This window comes from Pseudochaenichthys georgianus, chromosome 9 (assembly GCF_902827115.2).
Source record: "Pseudochaenichthys georgianus chromosome 9, fPseGeo1.2, whole genome shotgun sequence".
Lineage (NCBI taxonomy): Eukaryota > Metazoa > Chordata > Actinopteri > Perciformes > Channichthyidae > Pseudochaenichthys > Pseudochaenichthys georgianus.
Window position 1 is genome coordinate 17,328,094 of NC_047511.1, and position 17,458 is coordinate 17,345,551.

At 42.8% G+C, this 17,458-nt stretch overlaps 2 protein-coding genes across 6 annotated transcripts in view; one reads left to right on the plus strand and one right to left on the minus strand.

Annotated features, from left to right (window-relative positions):
• The window catches only part of kcnt1b (potassium sodium-activated channel subfamily T member 1b), an 86,009-nt gene extending 72,106 nt beyond the window's left edge, over positions 1-13,903 (plus strand). For 2 of the 5 annotated variants that reach the window (XM_034091139.2, XM_034091142.2), the window contains 5 exons: positions 99-119; positions 1,062-1,359; positions 4,104-4,166; positions 7,562-7,646; positions 10,873-13,903. In XM_034091139.2, the coding sequence (XP_033947030.1) occupies positions 99-119; positions 1,062-1,359; positions 4,104-4,166; positions 7,562-7,646; positions 10,873-10,987 (582 nt within the window). In that variant the 3' untranslated portion in view covers positions 10,988-13,903. Of the gene's footprint in view, positions 1-98; positions 120-1,061; positions 1,360-4,103; positions 4,167-6,299; positions 6,312-7,561; positions 7,647-10,872 lie in introns of all 5 variants that reach the window. The other 3 variants (XM_034091140.2, XM_034091141.2, XM_034091137.2) reach the window with 2 other exon arrangements.
• Positions 13,904-15,802: 1,899 nt separating this feature from the next.
• Positions 15,803-16,990, minus strand: LOC117452581 (uncharacterized). Its single transcript, XM_034091294.1, has one exon. The coding sequence runs from the start codon at positions 16,988-16,990 to the stop codon at positions 15,803-15,805; it is 1,188 nt and encodes a 395-aa protein (XP_033947185.1).
• Between the last annotated feature and the right edge of the window lie 468 nt (positions 16,991-17,458).

Here is a 17,458-nt window from a genome sequence, read left to right on the forward strand (position 1 = left end):
ATTTACTGTTCTGATTTTGATAATTTTGCATGATTTGGATGCCCCCATTTTTCATTGCATTTATTTTTGTTTGGATGTCTGTTTGTCTCGTGTTTCAGGGAAAGGACAGTTATGCACAGGTAAGAGTGGGATGCTTTTTCATTTGGATATTTCACTCAACCTTTTGCATAAAGAGCACGAGTATCAAACATTGATAATGATGGCACCTGAAAATAGCATTTAAAAGTAAATTATGACACAGCAAATACTGTACATCTTTAAAAAATATATATATAAAAACATTAAAGCTGACCTATCATACAAAATGCACTTTTATGTGTCCCCGGTGTGTCAGGGAACTCACCAAGTGTCAGAAAACACAACACTCTCTCTTTTCCTCCAAACCCAAATCTCTAAAAATGGGGCTGCAACAGATCTGATACAGATTTGAAATTCTCTGACGTCAGGAACGAGGAGCTCCGCCTATATGGCCAACTCTCGCACCTATCAGAGGAGACAGCCACGGCCATTGCCGTTCGAAAGCGCTGGAGACGCTGTAGTACATATGCCAGGCCTGTAGGTGGCGCTGTAGTCTGCCATAAAAGCAGCGAAGAAGACTTCTCACAGAATCAGCCCTTGCAAAAACAGGGCTAAAAAAGAGCAAATAGAGCGAAATGAGGCATGGCTAAAATGCATGATCTGTTTGGTATTTGGAAAAAAAAACTCTGCAGACATGTTTTATATAGGTACGGCCCTACAATATATTATTAAAATATAGCATGATAGGTCCACTTTAAACAGACACACACAAAAACACACTACTTTTTATTTTGTATTTTTGTATTTTATTATATATGTTGCATTGTTGGAGGAGCTCAGGTCATAAGATGTTCATTGCCATTCTACACTGTAGCCTTGTGCATATGACAATACAACCTTTTAATTGAATTAAATTTGAGACACACACACACACCTGGGGAGGTGACACACACACACACACACACACACACACACACACACACACACACACACCTCTCAGTACCCAGTAACCCAGCGTTAACACCGCCTCCCTGTCCTCCAAGTCTCAGAATTCCATCAACGTGCCGCAGGGCGAGGAGCATCGAGAGCGCGGAGAGTCCTGGAAGGAGAAGAAGGCCCACAGGAACTCCACCACCAGTGACCAATCAGAGCACCCGCTGCTGAGGAAGAAGAGCATGCAGTGGGCGCGGCGGCTGAGCAGGAAGAACGTGAAGCCGTCGAGCCGGGCGGAGCGCATCTCGCAGCAGAGACTCAACCTGTACCGACGCTCAGAGCGCCAGGAGCTGTCGGAGCTGGTGAAGAACCGCATGAAGCACCTGGGCCTGCCCACCGTGGGATACGGTGAGTGGGGGGGGCTGACGGCAGCATTTAGACAGACAGACATGATTGTTAGGATGCGTTGACCAAAGTAAATTCACTTTTATAGTCGATGATATATGACTTATTGTAAAGCCACGGTAAATAGAGTATGTGAGCTTATTAATAATTTAGTTTAGGTATTTTCACCAAGTACTTAATCATAATTAATACTAAGATACCTGAAATGAATAGTAATGAAATGATAATGTTTCTTGCAGATTGGATGCTCAGTTCCCTAAACGTTTCTTTAAAGCCACAGCACCTCCGGGGGCAGACATCATTTAATCGGTTGAGTTAAACATAAGTGGGGGTAGCTTGACATTCTCAGCATTAAAAATGTACACTTGTGGTTAGTGCTGCGTACCGGTACGCCGAACCGGTACTGGACTTGTAAAAAGTTTCGGTTCAAGTCCGGTTAAAACCGGAACGTCAGGAACCGGTACTTGGACTCGCAAAAAAACTAGCACTTACGTATATTCTGGTGTCTGTGGTTATTTAAACATTCCCTGATAAACGTTATTCAGCGTCAATAAATGAGTGCTAATCCCAGTGTGCTCAGTGTACAACATCACATGTCATTTCACCTTCGATTTACGGTTTGAAAACGTAGAATTTCGCCACATGCTAATGCTAACCGGAAGTGAAGAATTTTCAGAATAAAAGTTTTAAGTTAATAGTGTGAACTTTCGTTTTTTTCAGAATAAAAGTGATTTAAATTAGTGTTTTTAATTCAAAATTACGCCATATCAACATTGATTTTAATTTCTAACAGTATGTATTGTAGAGTTGTAGAAAATACATGGTGCACAGACAGTACAGTACACTCTGACTGTACAGTCACTAGAGTGTAGCCTATACTGTATATTAGGTGTGTAACAGTGTGATGCGTATAGTCTACTCTACACTCTACCTTTCAGCAACGTTTTAGGGATTTAGGCTCAGTCAGCTCAGGGACTGTTTGGTTACTTTAGTTTGGTAAATGAAATAAATGTTTGAACTTTGTAGTAGTTCACTGTAGTTGCTGTCATAAGTCATTTGTAGACTAAGTGGCACATTTGTACTTTGTAGAGAAATGTAGACACAAGTTGGAAGGGAGCACAATAAACCTGATGAGTTTGAATTTGAGTTGATTATGAGTTAATTTTCAATTGATAATTAGCTCACAATAAGTTCACTTTAGTTACTCACACAACTTGACACAAGCCATGGGTTCAGGTCCGGACTTATAAGTCCGGACCTGAACCTGAACCTCTGGACTTGAGTCCGGACCTGAACCTGAATGTGAGTCCAGGTACGCAGCACTACTTGTGGTGGTACATTTTAAATGTACGATTTACAGTTATGAGAGTTGAAAACAGTTTGGATCCAGCTTCACAAATGTAAATACATGCTAAATCTTATAGGGTGTTGGACTGTTCATCAGACAAAATCATTCTTATAGTTGAGGCTCTTATTGTTTAATTATTACACATTTTTTATTTCATATGATTTCAATATATCCATTAATGAATAATGGAAATAAGTGCAGCCTCTAAAACGTAAATGTTATTTTTTTGGACTGCCATGCGGACAGTTTCGCCTGTTTTTAAATACAGTCACATGACTTATTCAGTTTTGAGAAAATCTGAAATAAGTCTTCTCTTAAAAGCACCGTGGCCCACATGATCTGTCCTTCCCACTGAGCCACCCATGTATTATGGGTTGCTTTGTTTTAAATGGACTAAGTGGGTGCAGGAGGCATGTATACAGTGATGTTGTGAAGCTACAAAGTGTTAAAAAGCCAAACCACATCATTTAGTCCGGTTTTGTCTTAATGATACATATGAAGGTAAGTAGCAATATAACATTTACTTACGTTGTATTCACCAACTTTTTAAAAGGCAAAACTACTTGAAGGCAAAGCAAAAGTTCCAAGAACACACTAAATGTGACCTACTTTCTACAACTAAACCTGGTTGTTATGATGCTCCACCCACTCTCAACCAGTTAAATGATGTCAGCTGTGAGAGAGTCTGTGTTTAAAAACCCCACTGTGTGTCATCTGAACTCATCTCACCATCTACAGCTGTGGTGCCGTGGGTGTTTACTGTAGAGATCATTAACACCGCACTACATCATCATTACCCTTTAAAAAAAATAATCATTTTCTCTCATCAGTTTCTCCCTCATCAAACTCCTCCATGTGCCATCACACACACTCACCATTTCACACTCATCATCCTCATCATCATCCTCATCATCATCAACACGTCATGCATGGAGATGCAGGAGCAGCAAGCCTTGTCTCAATTGCAAATGAACACAGACTGCAATTGCCTGCACTCAATATCTGCTCACGTTTCTTTTCCTCCCAGCTTCACGCTTCCAAACTAAAGCAGAATCATGCTCCAGCTGTGTCTAAATATTATGTAACGTGTGGATTAAATACCTTTCAGGAAGAACCCCAAAAGCTCCAGATCATCTTATGAACCATGAATGTCAGTGAGGATTACTGCAGCAGGATCATAACATGTGACAGATGAATAATTCGGAAGTGATTCTGTGCACACACCAGTGCATGGCTTCTTTGCATCGCTCTCACCTTTTTTTGAAACGTCCTTTTTTGAAACTGCAAATGCCTTCGCTGCCTGCCTGATTATTTTCTATTTCTTGTTTTCCTCTGTTCCCCTCCTCTCTCTCTCTGCCTTTTTCTCTGACTCTTGTGTCTTCCCTCCTTTGGCTTGTAGAGGATGTTTCTAATCTCACTGCGAGCGATGTCATGAATCGAGTAAATCTAGGATATTTGCAAGGTAATCCTGTGTGCCGTTTATAACTGGTGTACAACAATGTGAGTGGCTGCGTTCCATCTTGTAGGAAAGGAAGTTGTCCTTTCACCAGCATCCACTGCAGTTTGCACTGAATAAGAACTAGAACTTTTAAAGGCTTTAGTGTTTGTCCTCACCATTTTGTTGGTAGTTAACATTTTGTAGTTAATTATAAATGAACATAATAGGATATTAACAGTGAATGCTGTTGCTTAGAGTTGCAGGACATTTCAGAGCACCCGTATTCAGAGGGGACCAAGCCGTCAGGTTAGCTGGTTGATCAGTGTTACAACTCTACTGCATGAGTGTGTGTGTGTGTGTGTGTGTGTGTGTGTGTGTGTGTGTGTGTGTGTGTGTGTGTGTGTGTGTGTGTGTGTGTGTGTGTGTGTGTGTGTGTGTGTGTGTGTGTGTGTGTGTGTGTGTGTGTGTGTGTGTGTGTGTGTGTGTGTGTGTGTGTGTGTGTGTGTGTGTGTGTGTGTGTGTGTGTGTGTGTGTGTGTGTGTGTGTGTGTGTGTGTGTGTGTGTGTGTGTGTGCTGCCAGAACGAGTGGTACATCAGCAGCCAATCTCTCACTCTCTCTCTATCTGGTCTTTTCTGCATTGTGTTCCGTGAGGTGGCGTCCCCCAAGGCTAGAGTACTGCAGGGTCCAGAGTATGGCTTAAAGAGTGGAGCGGAGCGCATTGGGTCTGTAGATGGAAGGCTAGATGTACAGTTAAAATGTGTACGTTAGGTATATATAAAGACCAGAGGTGTGCTGATGTAGAAAATGAAGAACTGTGTCTGTTTTCATACATCAGGACACCTCCAAGTGTATTTTCACACGTATACCATGGCCACTTAACAGCAGACAAAATGAGAAGCAGCTTCACTTTTCTTAAAGTTTGTTTATATTAAGTTTAATGCACAGGTTGGTCTTTTCCTGCTAGTTTGACGTAACGAATACTGCAATTACATATAGTCTGTGCGCTGACTTACCTGTCAGGAAAACATGTTTCTGCTTCTGTATTCCAGAATATTTCATCTTGTTTATCTTAAATGTTGCTGACCTCCAGTTGTTTAACTTCTAAAGTGCACTCTAGGAGTATATTAAAGTTAGCAGGGAGCTGAAGTAGCGGAAAGCTTCTCTGGCCCTGAGAGCTCAACGCACTGCAAATGAAGAAGAACGGCAGGTAGACGAGCTGAGGAAGGAATATCTTTACCAATTTGACAACACGAGAAATCTGTTACCGTAGTTGGCAGTGCGCAAAGTGCTAATATTATGTAGACCGTTTAGGAATAGTTCTTAAGTCTAGACCAGCATCATTTGTTGATTATTTTGGACTTTTTGTATGTCTGGTCTTTAGCAAGTGAAACTAAGTTGGAGGTCAGGTGTTATTTCCTGTCCTGCATTTTCTGTTAGGACCCTCAGCCTGCTGGAAGGTGCTACAATTGAGCAATGTATACAAAATGACAGCGCAGTTTGTCTCCGATAACACACCGACCTGACTTTCTGCACCTACATTTGAGGTTTCTTTTATTCAAACTATAAAAAAAATCAGAAATGAGTACTATGTGACCATGGTATAATCCATCTCAAATACACTGAATAGCCTACTATATAAATGTCATGTCTCCTCTTACTGATACTATTAGTTTAGCAGAATAAGTGTGTGTTCCTGCAGCAGGTGGTTCTCTTCCACTCTCCCGATGTGTTCTGCTCCACTCTCAGTTTGGTCGGAGTCGCTCTGCGTTTTGGTCCAGTGTGAAGGATGCTGGAGCATGTCTCTCTGTGTCTGTGGATGTGTCACATGTCCCTCTGGGCTGCGGGGGGGTGGGGGCTGAGTGTCGTCCGTTTGGCATGGCAACCTGCCGCCTTGGTCCAGTGTGGAATGCGCAGAAGAAAATATAGGAAAATGGGAATGTGACAGGAAACGATTTGTGGCGTAGCCGCGGACGCTGTCTGCATGCTGGCTCCGTCCTGACGCTGCGCATGGGGAGCTGTGTCGGGGAGCTGTGTCAGGGAGCATGGGCCACCCCAACCCCCCCCCCACCCCCCACCCCCCACCCCTTGTTCCACAGAGTGCCCTGTCAGTAACGGTTAGCCCTTCTCTCTCTTCCACCCCGCCTGGCTTTATAAAGGGCCACAAGCAGGTGGGTTGTCATGGAGACACTTGTGCCCTCCTTTACCTTCCTCCGTCCATCACGCAACGCAAGTAGCAGCTGCTGCCAGACACAGACAGACATAACACACACTGACACACACACACACACACACACACACACACACACACACACACACACACACACACACACACACAGTAATGTGACTCTTCAGGGGAATGAATGTTAAACTCTTATTGATTCTTAATAAAACGGTTTCCACTGTGGAAGCAATAAAACAATATTGTTGCAACTGTTGATGCATTAAAAACATACTTAGTGCCTACTTACCCACTTAATGTGGAATAAGACAACTCAGTTTCTTGTGGGCTGCCATTTACATTTGGATCCCTTTCTATATCACAACCAGGCTCATTAGAATAAACCTCCATCCTTCTGATGACCTCCACCTATGGCTGGAGAGCTAATAAAGCTTGCTCACCAGCCTGAGCAGGCTGGGCATTTTTTTAAAGGGGGACTTAAAGAGACAGGAGGCAAAACAGATCGATTTAGACAGAGATCCTGATATTTTAATATACACAGTATAAGAAATATTACATGTTTTTTGTTGATATACAGATGTAAACATGTTCAATTAAAAACTGTAAAATGGACCTGGAAATCTGTATTATATGTCCCCTTTAATTGACTAAATGATCTTTAAATCTAAATGGTAAATATTTAGTTGAGCTAGAAAGAATATTAGTAATTTATCAAAAGCTAAATAAAAAAAGCAGTAATTTAGATCAAAAAGTATAAATAGTTTAAAACCAAAAATAAATAGTAAAAAGTTTAAATCAAGTAACATACATTTTAATTATAAAGCTTTAAAATAATCCATTCATCCATAACAGGAGTTATTTGTTTTGTATTTTTTTGTGTTGTATGTAAATAAAATGTGTAATATATTGTTATTTTTTTATATATATCAGTATCGGCCTCAAATCCAGTATCTGTTGGGCTAATCGTCAGAATACTATTGAACCCAATGATCTATTAAGCTATTTATTTCCTACCAAAAAACTGCATTGTCAGTTTACTGCAATTAAAGTGTAATCTAAACTGTAACAAAGATAAAAGCCGACCTGCAGTACGGCATCACTGCTCCATACGTGGTCCTCACTCAGGTTAAAAAGTGGGAGTCTCGTATTTTGAGGGTTCATTTCCTGTTTAATGGAGGAGGACGGGGGGGGGGGGGGCTCCAGAGCGGCTCTGAAGGTCTCCTCTGTCTTTCTCTCCAGACGAGATGAACGACCACCAGAACACTCTGTCCTACGTCCTCATCAACCCTCCTCCTGACACCGTGCTGGAGCTCAACGACATCGTGTAAGAACCACAGCTTTTCCCATTACTCTCTGTGTACTGAATCAGGGCAGTGCATGTTTATATACAATGACACTGGAAAACTGAATGTGAATTATCCCATCCTCATGCATATTGCAAAAGAAATGTGGAGCAAATCTTGTAATATGTCTGTAATAATTTGACAAGTTAAAAGCATGTGTAAACCTTCATTTCAACTTGCAATATCATCATTTTGTATTACTACCCTTGATTATCTGCTCTCTCTTTCCAAAGTGTTATTCAAAAACACATTTGGACTGTCTTTATCTGAAGTTAAAAAGATATACTGTAACTTCGGTTCTTAATCCCGGCAGTGCCGTCTCTGGCTTTCACTTCTGGCTTTTCTAAAAATGGGCAAAGAGGTGGAGATGGTGCGGTCTGGGTTTACCGAGCAGAGCAGACTGCTACCAAGAAGCGTCTTTCTGCAGCACGGTCCAAGGTTCTTTACTCAGTCATACGGACATAGCTACAGAGTAGTTATGCCGGTGACAGTCTTAGGTCACAGGCTTCTCCTACAGTGCAACACAATAACACAGATAAACAGAACAATATAGTGCAAGTAAATAGTAAATACAAAAAGAAAAATAGTTTGAAATAGTGCAATAAGAGTCTATATGCAAGTTATTGGAATGATATATTAGAGAAATAGATAAATAATTACTAAGTAGCAGATGAATGTTATGGATGTTGTTACAATAGTTCAGGTGTTTAACAGTCTTATTGCCTGTGTGAGTCTGGTGGTTTTAGTCCGGATGCTGCGGTAACCAGACGGCAGCAGACAGAACAGTTTGTGGCTGGGGTGATGGGGGTCTTTTATAATCCGGAGGGATTTCTTCCTGAGGCGCTGGGAGTAGAGGTCCTCCATGGAGGGCAGCTCCGTCCTGGTGATGTTCTGTGCCGTTTTCACCACCCTCTGTAAAGCCTTATGATTGAGGGCGGTGCAGCTGCCGCACCAGGCCGTGATCAGGATCCTCTCTATGGAGCACCTGTAGAAGGTCAGGATGCTCTCTATGGTGCACCTGTAGAAGGTCAGGATGCTCTCTATGGTGCACCTGTAGAAGGTCAGGATGCTCTCTATGGTGCACCTGTAGAAGGTCAGGATGCTCTCTATGGTGCACCTGTAGAAGGTCAGGATCCTCTCTATGGAGCACCTGTAGAAGGTCAGGATGCTCTCTATGGTGCACCTGTAGAAGGTCAGGATGCTCTCTAGGGTGCACCTGTAGAAGGTCAGGATCCTCTCTAGGGTGCACCTGTAGAAGGTCAGGATGCTCTCTATGGTGCACCTGTAGAAGGTCAGGATCCTCTCTATGGTGCACCTGTAGAAGGTCAGGATGCTCTCTATGGTGCACCTGTAGAAGGTCAGGATGCTCTCTAGGGTGCACCTGTAGAAGGTCAGGATGCTCTCTATGGTGCACCTGTAGAAGGTCAGGATCCTCTCTATGGTGCACCTGTAGAAGGTCAGGATGCTCTCTATGGAGCACCTGTAGAAGGTCAGGATGCTCTCTATGGAGCACCTGTAGAAGGTCAGGATGCTCTCTAGGGTGCACCTGTAGAAGGTCAGGATGCTCTCTATGGTGCAGCTGTAGAAGGTCAGGATCCTCTCTAGGGTGCACCTGTAGAAGGTCAGGATCCTCTCTAGGGTGCACCTGTAGAAGGTCAGGATCCTCTCTAGGGTGCACCTGTAGAAGGTCAGGATGCTCTCTATGGTGCACCTGTAGAAGGTCAGGATCCTCTCTAGGGTGCACCTGTAGAAGGTCAGGATGCTCTCTATGGTGCACCTGTAGAAGGTCAGGATCCTCTCTAGGGTGCACCTGTAGAAGGTCAGGATCCTCTCTATGGTGCACCTGTAGAAGGTCAGGATCCTCTCTAGGGTGCACCTGTAGAAGGTCAGGATCCTCTCTATGGAGCACCTGTAGAAGGTCAGGATCCTCTCTATGGTGCACCTGTAGGAGGTCAGGATGCTCTCTATGGTGCACCTGTAGAAGTTGCAGAGTATCCTGGAGTCCATGTTGAACCTCCTCAGCCTGGGGAGGAAGAAGAGCCGCTGTCGAGCTGTTTTGGTGATGGTGGTGGTATGAAGAGTCCATGTCAGGTCCTCAGTGATGTGGACACCGAGGAACCCGAAGCTGCTGACTCTCTCCACCGTAGTCCCATTGATGGCGATGGGGGCGTGTCCCTCTCTCTGCTGCTTCCTGTTAATCCATTACATGGTACTTGTTAGGCGCTTTTATCCAAAGCGACTTACATACATTCAGTACTGTGGATAGTCCCCACAGGAGCAATTTGGGGTGAAGTGTCTTGCCCAGGGACACAACGACATGCTGACTGCAGTGGGACTCAAACTCGCTATCCCCTGATTCGAAGTCCAGCACACTATCCACTGAGCCACAGCCCCTCCCCCATTGATCCACAATCAGCTCCTTTGTTCTGCTGACTACATGATGAGCTGAGATAACTTTTAACATACGGATGTTATCATGTGGTATTCCTAAACCTAGCCTGCTAGTATTGGTAACTGTGCTGATGAGAGGGCGTGTCATGTAGCCTTTACGATCTGGAGACCCACATACTCCCATCCTTTGACATCAATCAAAGCATCACGCCGCTAATTATGAATAACTTTGAGCCTTTATTTAATTTAAGCGTTTGATTTATAAAGACATACACACCAGTCCCTCCACCTCTCAGTTCCTGCTCCATGCTGGCAGATGATGACGATGATGATGATGATGATGATGATGATGATGATGATGATGATTGTAAGGGAAACTTCTGTGTAGCAATGCAGTGGGAGTCACCGACTCAGGAAGGAGACACGGGGAGAGCTGGAGCTTCGATGTCAAACACTGATGGTTTATTTGGAGCTTCGGTCGGAGAATTCACTTCACAAGTCACGAGTCAGAGGTTCTGACTTCACGGGAGAGTTGCCACGTAAAATGTGAAGAACTCTACCCCAGACCCGTGTATTTAGCTAGTTCAGAGAGAATCATCAACATGCTGCATAACAAGATAGAACCATAACACCTATCAGCTGACGCCAACAGGCAGGAACAGGGAGACAGAACACTGAGAGCACAGCAGCCAAGGTTACGAGGTGCGTGTGCTCAGTCAGGACAGTTTGAACTGATAAACTGGGTCAAAGTTATGGGCCTTGAAAAATATTTCCCCAACAATGATGATGATGATGATGATGTTGTTGTCCTCACAGGTACATCATCCGGTCCGACCCGCTGGCTCACATGCCCGAGGAATCCCAGACGGGGCAGCCCCGCAGGAACCAGCAGGACTTTGTCTCAGAGACGAGAGACGAGACTCACCTCTGAAGCCCCTCAGTCCCTGACACCCTGACACCTTAACCCCAGAGAGCATGTTCCTCTCACAGAGCCAATCCACATCATGTGTCTCTCAGATCAGAAAAAGAATCAACATTTAGAGAAAGATGAGAAAGCTACCGTTTCCCACTGAGCTGCTACCGGAGGATGGATGAAGAGTGCCTCGTCATCGACCCCACCCCTCGCACACCTCTGTACTCGCACACGCCCCCCTCGCACCAGGAACAGGAAGTGGATCACTGAGGGATGATGGGATGTTTTGAGAGGTGTTTAGACGGTCGTAGGAGGTTTAACGTGCACACACTGTACAGGATGTTAGAACATTTCACTCAGGGGGGAAGTCGCCCACTTCCTCTACGCCCTTTTCTGTCTAAACCCACTACGAAAATAATCCAGAGGCAACTGCATCCTCCGCCACATCTTAATCGCATTCCTTACAAGTAAATGCTCTGAGTTTCTATTGATTCTATTAATTACGTCTGCTAAAAACAGACATTTCCATTTTCTTTATAAGCACAAACTTAGTATAACTAAATATAGTCTATAGCGGCACTTTTTTTGGCCATATTAGAATTGTCAGCATTTTTCTCTGTTGTGTTTTGGACACTGATTTTTGTTGTGGTTATTGTCAAAGAATGAATATTGTTAATTTATTTCACTATTTTAAGTGTCCCATATGATGTCTGCTATACAGAATGTGCCATTCTTTAGTTGACTGTTTTTCTTTATAAATATCTTTACAATGATTTGTACATTACGTGCCATTGTGCATTTGCTTTATGATATCATTGTTTGTTTTGTTTAAGAGCCTGACTGATTTTATTTGCCGGGCCAATATATAACCCTGTTTTAAATTATCGAAAATATGTCATAGAAGTTGAAATGTCCACGTGGCTATTTGAACAAAAAGTTTGACCACAAAATGTTCTACTTTTGTTTAATATATTTTTAGAGTCTTATTTTTCTTAGCTTAACGTATGTATAATCATGTGTTCCTTGTTCTTTCATTTGTAGTTGTATTGAAATGTACACACATTTGTCTATTCAAATGTGAAACATATCACTCAGTACATATCTTAGTCACAACTCTAATAATCACATTTAAAAGAACAGTTTTACATTTCTGAAAAAAACATATCTTGAGTTGACACCATTATCATGTCTGTGTGATAATTATAAAGCTAAAACCAGAAGGAAATTAGTTTAGCTTAGCCTAAAAGCTAAGGTAATCAAAGCAGGGGGCAACAGCTAGTAGGACCTCGAAAGCTATGATTAAAAAGTAGTTTTCAAGGTTAAATCTTTACAAAAACAATGTAAAGTGGATTTTTTTATTTACTTTTGTGCTGATTAAACAAGCTATTTAGTGTTACTTAGTGATGTTAGGAGGCACTTTCATGCTAGCTGTTTCCCTCTGCTTTCAATGTTTATGCTAAGCTAATGTCCTCCTGGCTATGGCTTCATAATTGCCAAAAAACATTGACTGGTATTTTTATTTATTTATTAAAGCTAGAAAGAATATATTACAAATAATTTCTTTACTTGAAGGTATTCTTATATTTGTTAAAAGAAAAACTAATATTGGGCAGTAACTATCAACAGTGCTTTACCTTAAAGGTCCCATGTCCTGGCCATTTATACTGATCATAATTCCATTGTTGAGGTCTTCTAGAATAGATTTACATTGTGCAATGTTCCAAAATCACATTGTTTTCTCATACAGCATCTCTGTATAGTAGTATTCACTGTCCTAAACGGCTTGTTGGAGCTCCTGCCCCCCCTCCCTCCCTATGAGTCCACTCTGCTCTGTTCTGATGAGTCCACCATCGTTACAGCGGAACATCAGTGATTATGTGTTACAATGGCGTTAGCAACCAGAAAATGACACCAGTAATGACAAACAGATGAGAATGCTGCGTGGGGTCTGGGTGCCGTGTTGGCGGGACGTTGCGGGGCTCGAGGAGCGGACAGTGGGAGCTGGATTACTGGTGTCGTTTCCTGGTTGCTGCGTGGGGTCTGCAGCGAGACACCGCGGAACTCAGTCTGAGCACACACACACACACGATCAGCACCGCGGCTGAGAAAAGATAAGGCTGAGTATGTGTGTGCGGAGCTCCGCGGATTGGTCCATTTGGACCTGGGCATGGTTACGTCACTATGACCAGGAAGGAAAAATGGAAAAAGAAAAATCTCGAACGAGGCGTTCTGGCAGTGGTTCCCAACCTGGGGGGCGCCAAAGATCGCAGGGGGGGCGCCAGGCCTGAGATGATTTGAGGCCAAATATCATATTTTTTTTTACATATAATTGTAAGGCAAGACATGATTTTCACTAAAAGCCTTGTCTCTACATTACAATAAAATATAAAAAATAATTGACTAATTAATTGTAATAAAAATTCAAGTTAGTAGCTATTAAAGGCATAAAAAAACAGAAATGTATAATTCTTTCTTTAATAGAAATGTTTCTTCTGCCCGTAAAGTGTCCAAACCAGGCTTATCTGGATAAGCGCATTTTTAAAACATAGTCATTGTCCATGCCGGTTTCAGTTGGATTATGTGTCACAGTTGCTCCGATCAGATCGGTCTCCTCCATTTTGTAGATTATTTACGACTTTTGAATCCACATAAACACATCGGCAAAATCCGGCTTACTTTGAGCATGTGTTTTAAATAGTTTAATCCCTTTGTGAATTGTTTCCACTTCCGCCGTCCTTTAATTTCTTCATTCAGCGGGAATCCAAATTAATTAATCCTGAGTCCAATAACCATCAAAGTCACTCCAATAGTGCTCCTTAATTACGCTTTCATCCTCCTTTAACAAAATACTTGACATTCATCCTGTTTGTGACAGTAGTTGTAGCATTTTTGAGACTTTTAAACTTGAATTGCTGTTGCGTGCCCCCCCCCCCCCCCCCCTTGTGTGTGTGTGGGGGGGGGGGGGGGGCGCAACTTCCAACAGGAGTCATTTGGGGGGGCTCTTGGGGAAAAAGGTTGGGAACCACTGCGCTAGAGGGTGTACTTTGAGGGTGTGTGACTCTGCAGACCGTTTACATGCAGAAAAAGCTACATAGCACACAAGGGGACGGGTAGCCTAATAACCGGAGAAGCATGACATGGGACCTTTAAATATCAGCCACAGAAATTAAGCATGGATCAGGCTCTAGTGTTTTCGTTTTACTCTCGTTTAGTTAAATTATGTTGAAGTCTCTTAACTCAAGAATGTTCAGTTCTACTGGTAGCAGAATGGTTTTGCACAGACAGCGCCGGCACATTTCTGTCCTGTACCGTTTCTATTTTGAGCGCACTTGACCTGAAAACGAAGTGCTCTCCTCTCCAGATGATACAGGCCACACCTCGTGTATAAAGCAGCGTCAGAGTGCAGTATTTAATCTTGATTTATGTTTGGTTCTCTGTAAATAGTAACTTTATATATCCATTGTTTTTGTCGTTTTGTTTCGGTCTCTTCCGTGTGATCGAAGTGAGAGAGGACTTGAAGTATGTTTGCACTAAGCTCTCTGGGGACGTGAAGAGCAGAACAGCATGACCCTTTAATCTGAATCTGTACGACACAGTGGAGTATTCAAGCATTCCTGTGGTGCGATTCATCTTTGCCGATGTTTGAAAAAGCGTTTTTGGTTGACTGCCATTCTTATTTATATGTTAAAGAAGTGAAGTAATCTCAGATGGATTTGTTTTTTGTTGTTTTTGAGCAATCTGCTTTTTTTTAATGTTGACCTGTATGTGTTTTGCCCCCATTTGAAATGTACTATGCTGAGATGTGTCAGCAGTGTCAGTTTACAGAGCAGGCGAGCGGAGGAGTGTGAGCGACCGCGATGGAAGATACAGCTGATCCATCCATTAACGTCTTCCTCTCTCCTCACGCCTGAAAAATCAATACACTCCTACTTAAAAATACCACGAGGGGGCATGCAAACACTCAACAGCATGTTTTGATATACAAGCTTGCCAAGAACGATACATTTTGTACATTTAGCAAGACGTCCCAAGACTAGGAACCCCATAATCCAGTCAACTGCTTGCAAGTTGGAGCCATTATTTGATACTATGTATTTATATGAATGGAACATGCATGTTGTGTCCAGGTGTTATCAAGAAGCCTACGTATTATGTTTACCTCCAACTGTATGCTCTCAAGTCGTCGTCAAAAAGGGGTTGATCCATTTTGTACTATTTCTTATGGGAAGCAAGTGTTCTTCTCGACGTATAACATATGAACAAATAAACGCTGCATGCAGCCAGATACGAGGAATGGAAAGTTGTTTTTATTTGGCCATACATTGTACTTGAATGGTGAATATGAGTACAATCACATGTAAAGGATTTGTAGTTTAATTTTATTTGATGAACAATGATTACATTCAAACTACACAAGCAGGTCATGTTAAAGGCTCTGTTAAATTAGGGAAAGTGTGGGATTTCTTGGAACTGCACCCAACCTGACTGTCAGTATATCTCACACCTGTAGGTTTGTCTTTTCAAATAAAATGTGAAACAGCAATATAATTTCATACCAGTTTCTCAAATGCCTTGCTCTTTAAATGTGGTCTCGTCTAAAACCCCAGCATATTCAGTTAAATATGATATAAAACAAAGAATACAAGAAATCTACACATTTGAGGGGGCTAAAAACAAAATCCCTTAATTAGACAGAGATCTATTCATCTTCTCGCCAACAAAAGCAAATGATTATGTATCCCTAATATAAAACGATACCTTCAATTGCTGACAAAAATCATGCTTAACTGCACAAGGTGAAATAGTAATTATAAGAGTGACAATGAATCGACACTATTTGATGTCAGGTACGTGTTCATCCTCGGCCCCTCGACCCCTCTGCCTCTGCTTGGTGACGTGGATCTGCCTCCACCGGTCTCGGGTGGTGCGGCCGTGGTTCTGGGACACCTCGTGCAGGAGGTCCATGAAGGCGTACTGGTTGCCCGACAGCAGGGTCTCATCATCGGGCGAGGCTCCACCGGAGGGAGCCTTCATCACCCTCTGCCTGCTCGCTTCACTCCTCGTCTTGCTGCTCTTGCTTTCAGCATTTCCTGCAGATTTCTGATCTTGGTTTGGAGCCTGATTCAGGTTCTGATTCAGGTTCTGATTCAGGTTCTGATTCAGGTTTTGAGTCAGGTTTGCAACATCCTGAATCCCCTCCTCCTGCTGCTTTAGCTGCTCTTCTAGCCTGTCAGCGTGGGAAAGGTCCTCACTGAGAAAGAGGGTCTCATCGTTTAGTTTTAAGGCCTGGGATGTCATGCTCATTTCTAAGGGACCATCTTGATTTTTCTCAGTTTCCCCTTCCTGCTTATCCTGATCAGAAGCAAAGGGATGCTGCTCTTTCTTTAACCCTTTCACCACCTCACCTGAACACTTCAGTGTCCAGTCAGTGAACTCTTCAGAGCCCTCCTCCTCCTCCTTCATTGTACACCTTGCCTGCCACTGACTTGCAGTTGGAGGCCAGGTGGAGATCCTCCCTATCACTCTCTGTGACCTTTGACCTGCATCAGTGTCCTGTTTGTTAAAATCCTCAGAAGTCGGTTTATTCTGGACTGTACCAATGCTCAGATAAGGTACAGTGCCAGTATGTATAGACACACAGCGCAGGGTTTCATCTAGATTCACAACAGCATTGGCTTGTTTAGCATCTTTTATTACATTGGTTTCATTTGTGGGATTTCCTGTCTCACTTTCTCCGTCTACTCCGGTGTGCTCTCCCTGTTTCGGCTTCACTTCCGCTTGGTTTTCTGTGTCAGTTGTCTGAGCCTCAGTTTGTAAAGTCACTTGATCTTTCCCAGGAGTACAGAAAGGAGACACAAAGAGAATAGCATTTGCTGACTTAGCTCTGACTCCAGTGAAGGATCTCCTCCATCCCGTCTCTGAGTCCCACCGGCTGATTTCTGTCTTCTCAGAGTGTCCCGGAGACTGAGATCGGCTGTCTTCTCTTAACTCGTCCCTGTTTTCTTCTGGACTGATGGGCATCACGCTTTTGTTGCTGCGTTTCCTCCTGTGCAGAACTATCAGGAAGCACAGCGCAAACAGGAGCAGCACCACTGCAGAGAATAAGTCATGTACAAGCATCTGATCATATGGCCGAGGAAATCCAACTGAAACATGCAACAAACAAACATAGCTTACCTATCACACCAAAGAGTGTGCAGACCATGTGTGTAGCGGTTGTTGGTTGGGGTGTCACGCAAGTATCTGGAATAAACAACAGATGCATAAAGCAAGGCAAGTTCATTTATATAGCACCTTTCAACACAAGACAATTCAATGTGCTTTACAAAAACTAAATACTTTAAGAGCATCAAGAAATAGTGCAGCAGAAACACGTTATAAAATGACATTTAAAAACAGTCATTAAAAAGCAAAGATAATAAAAGAAACATAAAACATGAATACCACAGGTATATAATAAACATGAATATACCTTTCGAGTAAAGCCTC